Source organism: Papio anubis, chromosome 4, assembly GCF_008728515.1.
Source record: "Papio anubis isolate 15944 chromosome 4, Panubis1.0, whole genome shotgun sequence".
In the NCBI taxonomy this organism is placed as follows: domain Eukaryota; kingdom Metazoa; phylum Chordata; class Mammalia; order Primates; family Cercopithecidae; genus Papio; species Papio anubis.
Genome location: NC_044979.1, coordinates 140,469,802 through 140,484,389, shown reverse-complemented (window position 1 = coordinate 140,484,389; position 14,588 = coordinate 140,469,802). Strand labels below are relative to the sequence as shown.

General features: G+C 45.4%; 1 protein-coding gene across 4 annotated transcripts; it reads right to left on the bottom strand.

Moving 5' to 3' along the window:
- Positions 1–2,942: 2,942 nt before the first annotated feature.
- Positions 2,943–14,587, bottom strand: FAM200A (family with sequence similarity 200 member A). 4 transcript variants are annotated; one of them, XM_009202650.4, is made up of 2 exons: positions 14,477–14,587; positions 2,943–4,783 (listed from the first exon to the last, which is right to left on the bottom strand). In XM_009202650.4, exon 2 carries the CDS (start codon positions 4,682–4,684, stop codon positions 2,963–2,965), a length of 1,722 nt encoding a protein of 573 aa, XP_009200914.2. In that variant the 5' UTR covers positions 4,685–4,783; positions 14,477–14,587; the 3' UTR covers positions 2,943–2,962. The 4 variants fall into 4 exon arrangements, with proteins under 4 accessions (XP_009200914.2, XP_009200913.2, XP_009200912.2 ...); XM_009202649.4 differs by having other exon boundaries at positions 14,427–14,537; XM_009202648.4 differs by lacking the exon at positions 14,477–14,587 and adding an exon at positions 8,897–9,204.
- Position 14,588: the final 1 nt, after the last annotated feature.

Below are 14,588 nucleotides of genomic sequence, written 5' to 3'. Positions count from 1 at the left end.
AGCAGCCCTGAGTAGTGGTTTGTGCCCCGGTGTTGGTTCTGTTCTGCGGCCCAAGTTCTGTCCGCGGTCTAGGAAGGAGCCACCTAATACCAAGGGTCTGTGAGCGGGAGTGCCCACTGGACAGGGGTCCCCAGCTCTGGGCAGAGGGAAGGCTTGGACCTCAGGCGGGCTCAACACACCCTTAGCTGGTCAGCGTGGGGACCAAGTGTGGTGTGGCTGCAGACGGCCAAGGAAAAGGAGAAAGGGGTCGAAGAGCAGCTACCTCCTACCTCCCGTTTGCTCTGTCTGGCACAGGGGCGCCAATCCCTGGAAGTGGAGAGAAGCACTTTAACTTCAAGTCTGAAGTTGAGAAAACCTCAGGCTTCACCTTGTACCCCAGTGAATGGCTAAACTAGCAAATCGACGGTCACTGTCTGATGTGTCCCACGGACATACCATTTGTCCCTCACCATGTTTTCGGTATCTTTGAGGCAACATTAAAAATTGGATTTCAGGCCAGTCTCAGTGGCTCACATCTGTAATTCCAGCACTTCCCAAGGCTGAGGCAGGAGGACCACCTGAGGCCAGGAGTCAAGGACAGCCTGGGCAACACAGTGAGATCCGTCTCTACAAAAAATAAAAATGATGAGGCAGGAAGATCGCTTGAGCCTGGAAAGGCTACAGTAAGCCCTGATTGCAAAGTGCATTCCAGCTGGGTGATGGAATGAGACCCTGTCTCAAAACAAAACAAAACAAAACAAAACACCATCATCATCTATCTTCTTTCCTGTGTCCTGTTTTTTTTTTTTTTTTTTTTTTTTTGAGATGGAGTCTCGCTCTGTTGCCAGGCTGGAGTACAGTGGTGCGATCTCCACTCACTGCGACCTCTGCCTCCTAGGTTCAAGCTATTCTCCTGCCTCAGTCTCCCAAGTAGCTGAGATTATAGGCATGCGCCACCACACCTGGCTATTTTTTTTGCATTTTTAGTAGAGATGGGGTTTCACCATGTTAGCCAGGATGATCTCAATCTCTTGACCTCACGATCTGCCTGCCTCAGCCTCCCAATGCACTGGGATTACGGGTGTGAGCCACTGTGCCTGGCCTTTGTTTTTGTTTTTGAGATGAAGTCTCATTCTGTTGCCCAGGCTGGAGCGCAGTGGCAAAATCTTGGCTCACTGCAACTTCTGCCTCTCAGGTTCAAGTGATTCTCCTGCCTCAGCCTCCTGAGTAGCTGAGATTACAGGCACCCACCACCACACCCAGTTAATTTTTGTAACTCCTGACCTCAAGTAATCCACCGCCTTGGTCTCCCAAAGTGCTGGGATTACAGGTGGCAGCCACCGCACCTGGTCTCTTGTGTCCTTTTTGAGAACAGGGGAAGTCAAGAAATATCCCAACAGATGGCCTAAACGTCTCATTAGCTAAATTGTAACACTTACCCATCTAAAAAAACCCAGCATGGTGTTAAACCAAGACGGGCATTAAGACTCACTTCCGGTGGTGCGCGGTGGCTCATGCCTGTAATCTCAGCACTTTGGGAGGCCGAGGTGGATCACCTGAGGTCAGGAGTTAGAGACCAGCCTGACCAAAATGGTGAAACCCTGTCTCTACTAAAAATACAAAAAAGTAGCACTCCATCCTGGGCAACAAGAGCAAAATTCTGTCCAAAAAAAAAAAAAAAAAAAAAGGACTCACTTCCTGGAATTAGGACAAAAAAGGACAAGCACATAGACAGGGAGTAACTGAATGTCAACAAGGTTCTGATGGAAAAGAGGAAGCAAGCCGATGGCGGTGGACAGGGGAACAGATTTGGGTATAAAAATAAAGTGTTAAAAGCACTATTTACACCAGCCCAGTGGCTCACGCCTGTAACCCCAGCACTTTGGGAGGCCGAGGCGGGCTGATCACCTGAGGTCAGGAGTTTGAGACTAGACTGGCTAACATGGTGAAACCCTGTTTCTACCAAAAATACAAAAAAAGTTAACTGGGCATGGTGGCGCATGCCTGTCATCCCAACTACTCCGGAGGCTGAGGCAGGAGAATCGCTTGAACCCAGGAGGTGGAGGTTGCAGTGAGCCGAGATTGCACCACTGCACTCCAGCTTGGGCAATAAGAGTGAAACCCTGTCTCAAAAAAAAAAAAAAAAAAAAGCAAAGCAGTACTTAAAAAAACTTTTTTTCAAGACAGAGTCTCGCTCTGTTGCTCAGGCTAGAGGGCAGTGGCACGATCACAGCTCACTGTGGCCTCGACCTGCTGGGCTCATGCTCCTCCCACCTCAGCCTCCCAAGAAGCTGGTACTAAAGGTGCGCACCACCAAGCCTGGCTAAATTTTTGTATTTTTTGTAGAGATGGGATTTGAATGTGTTGCCCAGGCGGGTCTCAAAACTCCTGGGCACAAGCAATCCACCCACGTTGGCCTGCCAAAGTGCTGGGATTACAGGTGTGAGCCACTGTGCTGGCCTCTTAGTTTTCAAAATTCTTGACAGTAATTCACAGAAGGACATATATTTTATATAATCATCTTCTACACATACACACATTCATGTAACTGAGTTTCATGAAACATACTATGTAGAAAAATAAAAACCTAATTGCAAATATAATTTTATTAACATTTAAATATAATATACTGCAAAATCCCTTTAAAAGTACAGATATAATTTTTTTGTTTTGTTTTGTTTTTGAGATGGAGTCTCACTCTGTTGCCCAGGCTGGAATGCAGTGGGATTATCTCAGCTCACTGCAATCTCTGGTTTAAGAGATTCTCCTGCCTTAGGCACCCAGGTAACAGGGACTGCAGCCATGTACCACCACGCCTGGCTAAGTTTTGTATTTTTAGTAGAGATAGGGTTTCACCATGTTGGCCAGGCTAGTCTCGAACTCCCAATCTCAAGTGATCTGCCCACCTCTGTCTCCCCAGTACTGGGATTACAGGCGTAAGCCACCACACCCGACTAAACACAGAATTTTGTAAAGATTTTATTTAATGTGATGGGTGTGCTTGTCTGTTCATAAGTTCCTTCCAGTCAGGAACACATGAAGATAATGCTACCCGCATGTCCGGTGCACTGTTGAGCCTATTTCTCTTCTTTGTTTTTAATCGTGTCAAGATTGAAAATCCTAGTTCACACAAATAAGTAGTTGTGAATGGTAGTAACAGCGATATACTCTTCCTACTTAGCAGTGGAAATTCATCTTTAATCTTAATCCAAAATGCTGATAAACTTAATGTCTTATAATAATTCTTTAGTGTGAATGATGAACTGAGCTGCAATAATTCATTCTCTTCTTCAGGCTCCAAGTTTAACTTAATTATTGATGCTGGGTTTTGAAAAGCAAATGGATCTTTCATCCAAATATTTTCCTTTAATGATTCAAATTTCTCTTCTGGAAAGTAATAATTAAAAGTTTGAGACAAAGAAGTGAGATGCAACAATATCTCTAATTTTATTTCTTTTAAGCAGTCTTCGTTAATAATGTTCTCTTCGATGTGTTGCAATAATGTTGGAAACATATAGTAGCTAGGGCGGTTACTTTTAAGTCTTGCTTGCCAAAATAATAATGTCTTTTGGAATCCTAGAATATGTTCAAGATACTGAAATATATCATTGTTTTTCCCCTGTATTTTCAGGTTTAATTCATTAAGAATGCCAAAAATATCACTTAAATATGCCAATTTGGTTACCCAAATGTCGTTTTCAAAAATATTTGCCAAATGAGATTGCTTTTCAATGAGAAAAATGTAAATCTCATTCCTGAGTTCATACACTCTGCTCAATACCTTTCCTTGAGAAAGCCAACGAACTTCTGTATGAAACAATAAGTGGGTATGGTTAACTCCAATCTCTGAACAAAGTATTTCGAGAAGTCGGCTATTCAGTGAGCTTCCTTTAATAAAATTAACAATTTTCACTGCCTTTTTCAATACATCCATTAGACTTGGTGAAATTTCTTTGGATACCAAAGCTTCTCGATGAATAAAACAGTGATTCCAAAGAGCACTGTTGTGGGTTGCTTCTAACAATTTTTCAGTAAGTCTGCTGTGTTTTCCGGTCATATTGGCTGCTCCATCACTTGAAATTCCTTTACAATGTTTCCAGTTTAATTTATACTGACCAACAATGCAGTTTTCTAATTCAGTAAATAAATCTAATCCAGTTATATGTGAATTTAAATTTAAACAACATAAGAGATCCTCTACGAAATCATCTTGCCACACATATCTGACATAGACCAAGAGTGTGGGACAACTTGCAATATCAGTGCTCTCATCAAGTTGGATTGCAAAGTCTATACCAGACTGCAGCCGTGTAATAAGCATTGCTTCCAAATGTTTTGCAATCGTACAGATTCGACGAGATATTGTATTATCACTAAGAGGTATAGTTCTTAGTTTATCAGCTGATTTGTCATCAAAAATTGTCCGTACCATGTCCATACATGCTGGAAGGATAATTTTTTCAGCCGCCGTGTGAGCCATTTTCTCCTTTGCCACTCTATATGCAACTAAATATGATGATAATAAGGCTCTCTCATTCATGGTTGTAGAGCGACTGAGAACTTGTGGCAATGACTCTACTTTGTTTCTTTGCTTTTGAAAATGGTCTTCTTCATCTTCCTCCTCCACCTTCACTACCACGATGCCTTCCATCTCCTGGGTACCCCGTGGAGACAAATCTGTAGTATCCCTTGATTCAGGAGTCATTATTCAGGTTCCAGGAACTGGCTCACTTGATCCAAATAGCGTCTGTTTTGCAGGGCTGTCCTTTGTGACCTAGGTTTTATGAGATCAGGTTTTGCTATCCTGCAAGGTAGAAAAACGTAACAGCAGTATTAAAAAGCAACATGGTATGGCTGGGCTGCTAACAACTCATACAAAACAATTCACTAAATGTAGTGGTGTGACATGGTAAATGATGAGTAACTGTCATTCATGTTGTCTGTGTGTGTCAGGGAGATTTGGCATACTATATACACCACTCATTTAATACTCAGGGAAACCTAATGAAGTTCACATAATTACTATTCTTATATTATAGATGAAAAATAAAACTTCAGAAAGATTAAATGTGTCTAACAACCCACAGTAAGTACAGAACTAGCACTCAAATCCAACTCTGAAGCCAGTGTCCTAAATGTGCTGCTACACTGCCAACTCTAAAAAGTGATCTGGTCATTCTTTTTTTTTTTTTTTTTTTTTTTGAGACGGAGTGTCGCTCTTGTTGCCCAGGCTGGAGTGCAATGACGTGATCTCTGCTCACGGCAACCTCTGCCTCCCAGGTTCAAGTGATTCTCCTGCCTCTGCCTCCCAAATAGCTGGAATTACAGGCCATGTGCCACCACACCTGTCTAATTTTGTACTTTTAGTAGAGATGGGGTTTCTCCATGTTGGTCAGGACTGGTCTTGAACTCCTGACCTCAGATGATCCACCTGCCTCAGCCTCCCAAAGTGCTGGGATTACAGGGGCATGAGTCACTGTGCCTGGCTGATCTGGTCACTCTTAAAAATGATCATCAAGGCCGGGCGCGGTGGCTCAAGCCTGTAATCCCAGCACTTTGGGAGGCCGAGACGGGCGGATCACGAGGTCAGGAGATCGAGACCATCCTGGCTAACACAGTGAAACCCCGTCTCTACTAAAAATACAAAAACTTAGCCGGGCGAGGTGGCAGGCGCCTGTAGTCCCAGCTACTCGGGAGGCTGAGGCAGGAGAATGGCGTGAACCCGGGAGGTGGAGCTTGCAGTGAGCTGAGATCCGGCCACTGCACTCCAGCCTGGGTGACAGAGCGAGACTCCGTCTCAAAAAAAAAAAAAAAAAAAATGATCATCAAAGTAGGGTATACAATATGATCCACTGGGGCATAGGGAAAAAAATTAGAACTTGTATTTATTTCTTAAAAATAAGAAATTAAGCTGTATAATTAGTATTATGAATACTGAAACATGTTCATGTTACATAGATCCATGAATTATTCTGGAGAGAGAATGAGATTTCTACAACACACGGGATTGAGAAAACACCCTCATTTGTTTGTTTGCTTTTAGTATACTGCAATATTTCACCATTCATGTGAGCTTAGTGGATTTAAAGATACTGCCTGACTTTACTAAACGAGCCCCATTTTTTCTTCTCCTTTTTGAGACGGAGTCTTGGTCTGTCGCCCAGGCTCGAGCGCAGTGGCACAATCTTGGCTCACTGCAACCTCTGCCTTCTGGGTGCAAGTGATTCTCCTGCCTTGGCCTCCTGAATAGCTGGGATTACAGGCGCCCGCCACCACGCCCAGCTAATTTTTTTTTTTTTTTTTTTTAGTAGAGACAGGATTTCACCATGTTGGCCAGGCTGGTCTCGAACTCCTGACCTCGTGATCCATCCGCCTTGGCCTCCCAAAGTGCTGGGATTACAAGCGAGAGCCACCGCACCTGGACAACGAACCCCATCTTTTCTTTGGTACCACTCAGCCTCTCAAAAATGCAAGTAACTTTCTGTATGTTGGTGGCACAACTGGAAATGAACATGGGGCAGTAGGTTTTGCCTAGCTGAATGTTAAATTCAGTCTACCAGTGAATTCCAAAATTGGAAGAGACCTTAAGATAATCTATTTTACTTAGGACACGTTTGAGACTTGGTGGGTCTATGTGTTCCACCCAAGAACATCAATGGCAGAACTGGTACCATTCGCCAATGGTCTGCTGCATCCTCCACAAATTCCCTTCTCTCCTTTACCTCTCAGTGTAAAATAAAGCACTGATACTTCCCACAACTGAAAACCTCCCATGCCCGAAACTGCTCATTTAAAACCCTTCCTGGCAGGGTGCGGTGGCTCACGCCTGTAATCCCAGCACTTTGGGAGGCCAAGGCGGGCGGATCACCTGTGGTCCGGAGTTTGAGACCAGCCTGGCCAACATGGTGAAACTCCGTCTCTACTAAAAGTACAAAAATCAGCCGGGCATGGTGGCGAGCGCCTATAATCTCAGCTACTCAGGAAGCTGAGGCAGGAAAAGCTTGAACCCTGGCGCTGGAGGCTGCAGTCAGCCGAGATTGCGCCACTGAACTCCAGCCTGGGCGACAGAGCAAGACTCCGTCTCAAAAAACAAAAAACAAAAAACAAACAAAACAAAACAAAACAAAACAACAAGACCACACACACACAAAACAAACACAAAATAAACAAACAAAAAAACCCTTCCTGTAGTCTTGAAACTGAAAGGGTGAAGTGTAAATAATCTTTCCCTATTACATCCAAATCACTTCTTTATTTCTTTGTAGGCTTCAAACGTTCTTTTTGTTTGTTTGTTTTTGAGACAGAGTCTCACTCTGTCACCAGGCTGGAGTGCAGTGACACGATCTCGGCTCACTGCAACCTCCACCTCCTGGGTTCAAGCGATTCTCCTGCCTCAGCCTCCCAAGTAGCTGGGATTACAGGCGTGTGTTGCCACGCCTAATTTTCTGTATTTTCAGTAGAGACAGGGTTTCACTAAGGAGGCAAGACTGATTTTGGAACTCCTGGCCTCAAGTGATTCGCCCGCCTAGGCTTCCCAAAGTGCTGGGATTACAGGCGTGAGCCACTGCGCCCGACCTTCACTCTAATCACCACCATAATGGTGGTGGGTTTGAGGGTGAACATATCATCCGCGGACACTGGCTTAACAAGCCCATCTGAATAAAAAAAATTATAACGCCAATGGCACTCGGTATCATGTAAGATCGCCCGAATTTTACAACTTGGGGTACATAGGAAACCAAAACCTCCCCACCACAAGAAAAACCAGTGGGGACAACTGGGGAGCAGAGATATCTGACTGGGGTCATTTTGTCGGCGCGTCTTTGGGGTAAAAAACCAGGACTAGGGGTCCAGAAGGGACACGCAGACCGCCTCTCCCCAGTCCCAGGAATGTCTCATTCCAATCCGGAAACCAAAACTTCGTTCCCTTCCCACCTGTATCCAGGGACTCCTCTGCTGAGGGACAGCGCTTGCCACCGCCGAGGCTGACGCGAGGGACAGGGGCACGGACCCGCTTCCACTCCGTCCGGGGCGGTCGTGGCGAGCGGATTGCAGGACACAGCCGTGCACGCCCAACTCTGTCCCCGCCCGGAGACGTCTGGGGTGCTGGGATAGAACCGGTTGGGACTTTGGGTACCAGGAGCGCTGGACTCAGATCTAGGCCCCCTGGACGTCAGAACCCAGGGAAAGCGTCACAAAAGCCGGAAGTGCGTCACACCCGCCTTCCGGAGCTGCGCTCCCCTTCGCGGTCCTCTCTAGGATCGCGGGAGGACTTAGCATTCCTGTGTAGGGCTCTAATCCCGGGTTTGGGGGTCGTGGTCCTCGGCTTGTCCGCTCTGAGGAGGTGCGCGGGGTGGGGAAAAAGGGACGAATTTCCTTTTATACCGCCCTGCTCAGATACTTATATATTCCTTCTATTTTTCTTAATGACAATAATTTTAATAGTTACAATAAAAATAGTGATTGTCTGTGGCAGAGGAGCTGAATGAAACGAGGGTGGAGACAGGATCAAGAATAAATGGCTTCACAAAACCAAGAGGTTGTCTCTTGAGATGCTGATTATGTATGTATTGCCAGTTGAATAGGTAGTATTTTCAAATATTTGATCTACAGGCAACAGACGTTCTTTCCAACACTAAATAGTTATAAAATTCTGAGTTTGCCTTATGTTTCCAGGGAGTTTTCAGATTAGCGACGGTGAAGAAATTTGAGGCGTTTTTGCTGTCAAAGTGTTATTGTAATAATTAAGGCTTCAATGATTGGATCAAGCATAACTTCACCTAACTGAAACCTTGAATGCTGTGACATGACTCTAAAAGTTTTGGGCAAGTCTGTGGTACAGCCCAACAAGAGAAAAGCCCACAAAAGGAACTGCTACCTGCTACAGAGCCTCTGATTACGTGGTATCCCGAATTACCTTCTAGGCCCTGACTAATGCTCCATTCCTTTTGGGGTTTGATCTTGCTGTGGTTGCCATTTTCTACTTCCCCATGAGTCTTCTCAGTAATCCACTTGACTGTGTCTTTGCTCCATATATATATATTTTTTTTCCTCCTACGGCACCGTCAAGTCCAATCTTTGCTCCTTTATCACTGGCTGGCCCTCTAACCTATAGTCCTCCTTGATGACATCATAGTCTCAGAACTTACTCCTCCAGATACATCCTCATATTTCCTTCCAGTGTTCCAAGTCATCTCTAAGGGCCATTACATTGCTACGCACTGTATTTTTCTTGTCTAAAACAGTCTCTCCTCCCCACCCCTGTCCCCATTCCTACACTGAAGTGCCTAAAGGATCCAGGAAGGCAGATTACTGAATGCAGCTGACTGGGTATATGATTTTGTATTTATGTTGTGTGTGTGGCAGGAATTGTGGGCATCTCTATAACGACTCCTTTCTTTGCCTACGGACCTGCTGGCACAAGAAACTCAAAGTGGCCTGGTGGTGTTCTGTTTTCAGTTCAGTGGAACAATTTAATGTCTCCTAAAGGAAATGTTCTTCCTGGAAATGAGAATCATAACCCAGCTGGCTCCAGATTTCAGAGCTAGGAGGCACAAATTCTACAAGTGAGTGGCTGGGTGTGATAGTAATAGAGGCTACTCCTGTATGCACGTAGTTCTACTGGAGACACAATACTATATATCCATTTTGGCCCAATGCGTATCAGTGCATATACCATATCCTGAAGAACTGCTCCCAACTTTGCAAGGCATTACATGTTAGTCGGCAATTTAGCCCAGTCTTCAACAGGCCATTCCAAAGTCCTATCTGGCTAGCTGCTTCTGGATGATGAGTATGCACCATTAATTTTGTAGCTTCGAGTTCACTGTCACACCTCCTTGGTTATCAATGGGTTCCTTAGTTTCAGGTATGTCAATGGAAAAAGCACCCTGTAAGCTCTCAGATGGTGGTACTGCTGGAGGCAAAGTAGTTGGGGAAGACAAGCTCATTTAGAGTATATATCATTTCTGGTAAGAACAAATTGATGCCCATTCCAAGGTAAAGGGGATCTGATGCACTCAACCTGGTGGTAGCTGGTATCCCCAAGACTGAGTGTTGGTCTCCAGTGCTGGCAGGCTGGACGCTCCACCATGGTAGGAGTTACATCAGCCTTGGTAAGAGGTAGCCCATATTGGCCGGGCACGGTGGCCCATGCCTGTAATCCCAGCACTTTGGGAGCCCAAGGTGGGTAGATCACAAGGTCAGGAGTTCAAGACCAGCCTGAGCAACATGGTGAAACCCCGTCTCAACTAAAAATACAAAAATTAGCTGGGCATGGTGGCATGCGCCTGTAGTCCCAGCTACTCGGGAGGCTGAGGCAGGAGAACTGCTTGAACCCAGCAGGCTGCAGTGAGCCGAGATCACACCACTGCACTCCAGCCTGGGCAACAGGGCGAGACTCCATCTCAAAAAAAAAAGAAAAATGAAAAAATAAGAGGTAGCCCATATTGTTGGGACCACACAAAGCCTCTATCCCTGCTACCATGGTCTCTGTTCATAAGCCTATTGCATAAACAATAAGATGGCCCCTAACCAACAAGCCAAGTCATTCATCACTGCCCAGGAGTCAATGCATATCCGTACCTTAGGCTACCTTCTCCAAAATATGGCATGGGTGACTAAATGTACCATTGCTCACTGAGGTAATTTCTCTTCACCAGTATGCTTCAGGGCAACTCAAGTGGGGCTGGAATGAAGGAACAGTCTGTTTCTGGAAGATGCCAACATGGGGAACTGACCCAATCTCCAATCTGTGAAGAGGCCAAGGCTCTTCTGTCTCCATCAGTTAGTTGTGGGGAACTTCTATAAGGCCATAGGTGTTAAGTTTATGGGAGAGGTGGCAGTAGAGCAGAGGTAAGTGACATGGGAGCTTGGAAACGTGTTTTTTTTGCCTTAGAAGGCATGACCTTGCTCCAGAATTTGTGCTGTGATTTTTTTTTTTTTTTTTTGAGACGGATTCTCGCTCTGTTGCCCAGACTGGAGTGCAGTGGCATGATCTCGGCTCACTGCAAGCGCCGCCTCCCAGGTTCACGCCATTCTCCTGCCTCAGCCTCCTGAGTAGCTGGGACTACAGGCGCCCACCACCACGCCTGGCTGATTTTTTTGTATTTTTAGTGGAGATGGGGTTTCACCGTGTTAGCCAGGATGGTCTCAATCTCCCGACCTTGTGATCCACCCGCCTCGGCCTCCCGAAGTGCTGGGATCACAGGAGTGAGCCACTGCGCCCGGCCTGCTGTGACTCTATTATGGGTTGAATTGTACCTCCACCTCATCCCCAATTAATATGTTGAAGTTCTAGCCTCTGATACCTCAGAATGTGATCTTATTTGGCAATAGGAGCGTTGCAGACGTAATTACTTAAGATGAGGTCATAGCGGATTAGGGTGGGTCCCTCATCTAATGACTGGTATCCTCATAAAAAAGGGAAGTTTGGACGTAGCAAGCAAGGAGAATGCCAAATGAAGATGAGGGTAAAGACTGGGTAAAGACAAGGAATGCAAAAGACATGCAGCAAACCCCCAGAAACTAGGAGAGAGGCATGGACAGATTGCTTCTCACAGCCTCAATAGGAACCACACCTTAATTTCTGACTTCTAGCCTCCAGACTGTGAACCAACAGATTTCTGTTGTTTAAGCCACCCAGTTTGTGGTACTTTGTTATGGGAGCCCTAGCACACAAATGTACTCTCCTATTGGGGTTTGCCAGCGACTGCATATAGCACCTGTATCCATCAAGGATATTTCTGGAACCAATGAATTTGCAAGTAAGCTTGCACTGTTGCTTGAATTTACTATAGAGCTCTCTCTTGCCTCAATAAAAAGTGGAAGCTGCCAGGCATAGTGGCTCATGCCTGTAATCCCAGCACTTTGGGAGGCTGAGGTGGGTGGATTGCTTGAGGTCAGGAGTTCAAAATTAGCCTGGCCAACATGGTGAAACTCCTCTTCTACTAAAATACAAAAATGCTGGGCGTGATGTCAGGCACCTGTAATCCCAGCTACTAGGGAGGCTGAGGCAGGAGAATTGCTTGATTCCAGAAAGTGGAGGTTGCAGTGAGCCGAGATCACAGCACTGTACTCCAGCCTGGGCTACAGAGCAAGCCTCTGTGTCAAGAAAAATAAATAAATAAATAAATAAATAAATAAAAAGTAGAAGCCTTTTAGGTCGCCTAATACATGTGTTGGAACAGTTTTCTCAGGTGCAGAATACGCTACCTCCCAAATCCAAAGGGTCCCACCAGGACCTGTACCAATTTCTTTGGGATTAGAGGGTGCAAAGTGGAACAAATTTTACCTTTGGGTGATGTCCCCAAACCACTGGACCCCACCAAAACTTCATCCATTTGGTAAGTGCCCATATCTTCAGGTTTCTGTACTGCCTTAGTAAGAAGTCTTACTAGGATATCTATGACCCTTGTCACTTGCTGCCCACTGGGTACTATTAGCATTTGTCATCAATATGTGGACCATCATGATGGTTGAGTAAAGTTCCTGCAGACTACACTGTGACAGAGAACAGGTCTCAGGATCCCACCCTCTCCCTGTATGAGCCACGACTTTGACTCAGGGGACCTGCCGAGTATGCACAATTGGTCTCCTTTGCATCACTGTCACTGTTATAAACAGATCCTCGGCCTAATTTTCAGCTTAGCTAGATGCAGAATTACCTTAGTAATTTATAAAACAGCTATTGTATGTATCTAGGCCTATTTCTGGACTTTTTTCTTCTTTAAGAAATTCACCCTGATATTTTTGGACTTTCTGTTCTGCTCTATTGATCTATTTGTCTATCTTTATGCTGATACCATATCGTCTTGATTATTGTAGCTTTAGGAAAAAATCTTAAAAGTATACAAGCATTCCAATTTTATTCTTTTTCAAAATTGTTTTGGCAATTCTAAATCCTTAGCACTTCTCTATAAACTTTAGAATCAGTTTGTTAATTTGCACTAAAAAAACAAAATAGGCTAGGTGCGGTGGCTCACACCTGTAATCCCAGCACTTTGGGAGGCCAAGGTGGTCGGATCACCTGAGGTCAGGAGTTTGAGACCAGCCTGGTGAAACCCCATCTGTACTAAAAATACAAAAATTAGCCGGGTGTGGTGGCACCCGCCTGTAATCCCAGCTACTCTGGAGGCTGAGGCAGGGAAATCGCTTGAACCCGGGAGCTAGAGGTTGCAGTGAGCTGAGATCACGCCACTGCACTCCAGCCTGGGCGACAAAGCAAGACTCTGTCTCAACAACAACAAAACAAAAAAGAAAAAAGATAACAACTTTCTGAGTTGTTGCCACCGGTGTCATCTGGCAAACTGTTAAAAGAAAATTTTGCTCAAAAGCAAAATAGTAGCTTCTGTTTCTTAGGACTCTTTGTTATGTTTCGATGAGTATTGGTGGGAAGTGGCCTCTTTAAGTGGGTGCCTTTTGTGGTCCTCTCACTGGAGCCAACAGCCCCAGTCAGCTAAAACTTGGACGCAGTGTGCCTCACTGCCATAGCTCACTCACCTCTGCTGCTGAAATGGTTTCCCATCACTTTGCTAATAGGTACAACCTGTGAAGGGTTCTGAGGTGGGGAAATGGCAACTCAGGAAATAACTCCAAACCTTTAGCTCTCCTAGCACATTAAAATAGCCGTTATGAAGAGGAGGAAGTACTGTGTCATCTATTGTCCTCGGGACCTGTCAATAGGAACAATAGCTAGACATCACCGGGGGTGTATTTCTATTCAACACAAGGAAAAGTTTCTAATTGGAGCCCTCCAGCATGAAATGGACTAAGCCGTGTATTTTCCTTCTCTGATCCTGACTCCACTGTGACGGGTACTGCAGATTAGAGAGACTGTGTCATAGTATGAATTTAGGTTAGGTCGATACTTAGGGGGAAAGAGGGCAAAGGAATATCAGAATCTCCAAGAAGCTGATACAATTTGAAAAAATATATAAAATGCCACACTTCAGGTTTTCTTGTATTTAATTTGAAATGTCAAGTAACATTAAAGAATAGCATTTGATTTGCTTAAACAAAGTAGTAATAGCTGAAGTTCCTTCCAAATCACTTTTTGGATTCTCTAAGACGCATGCCTATGCCTCGCAGATTAGCTCCATCCACAAAACATATTCTTTAAGGATCCAGGATCAGCAAGGGGTCACAATGTCCTAAGAGTTTCTGTCCCGGCGCTCTACCTGTCCAGCCCGTGCACCATGCTTTTGCCTATCCCTGTTTCTGCACAGATTTTAGTCTTCCCACCAGGGGCGCAACTATCAGTCTCCTCAGTCTCTCTCGGTTCCATTCCAATCTGCTCATCTCCCTTCCCGTCCCCGCTTTCCCCAAGGACCTACTGAGATTTCGATCCCACGACTTAGTGGGTCCCATCTCACCCAGGCCCCGCAATCCTCGCCTTCTACGAGTCAGCGTAGTACCACACTCTGAGCAGGCACCCCTGTGCTACTCACGGAAGCGGGACCATTAGGTCGGCCATTCCTCCTCACCCCACGACACGCACCCACAGGGTCGGGCCGCCTCCGAGTCTCAAGGGTGGGCTAGCGTCAGGGAGAGGCCCCGGGAGCGCTTTCCCAACATTGGTCGCAGTCATTGCTGGTATAACGGCTAGAGAA

Excerpts from the sequence above, each read along its gene's own strand:
- FAM200A (XM_009202650.4), bottom strand. The coding sequence starts at position 4,684 with ATGACTCCTGAATCAAGGGATACTACAGATTTGTCTCCACGGGGTACC.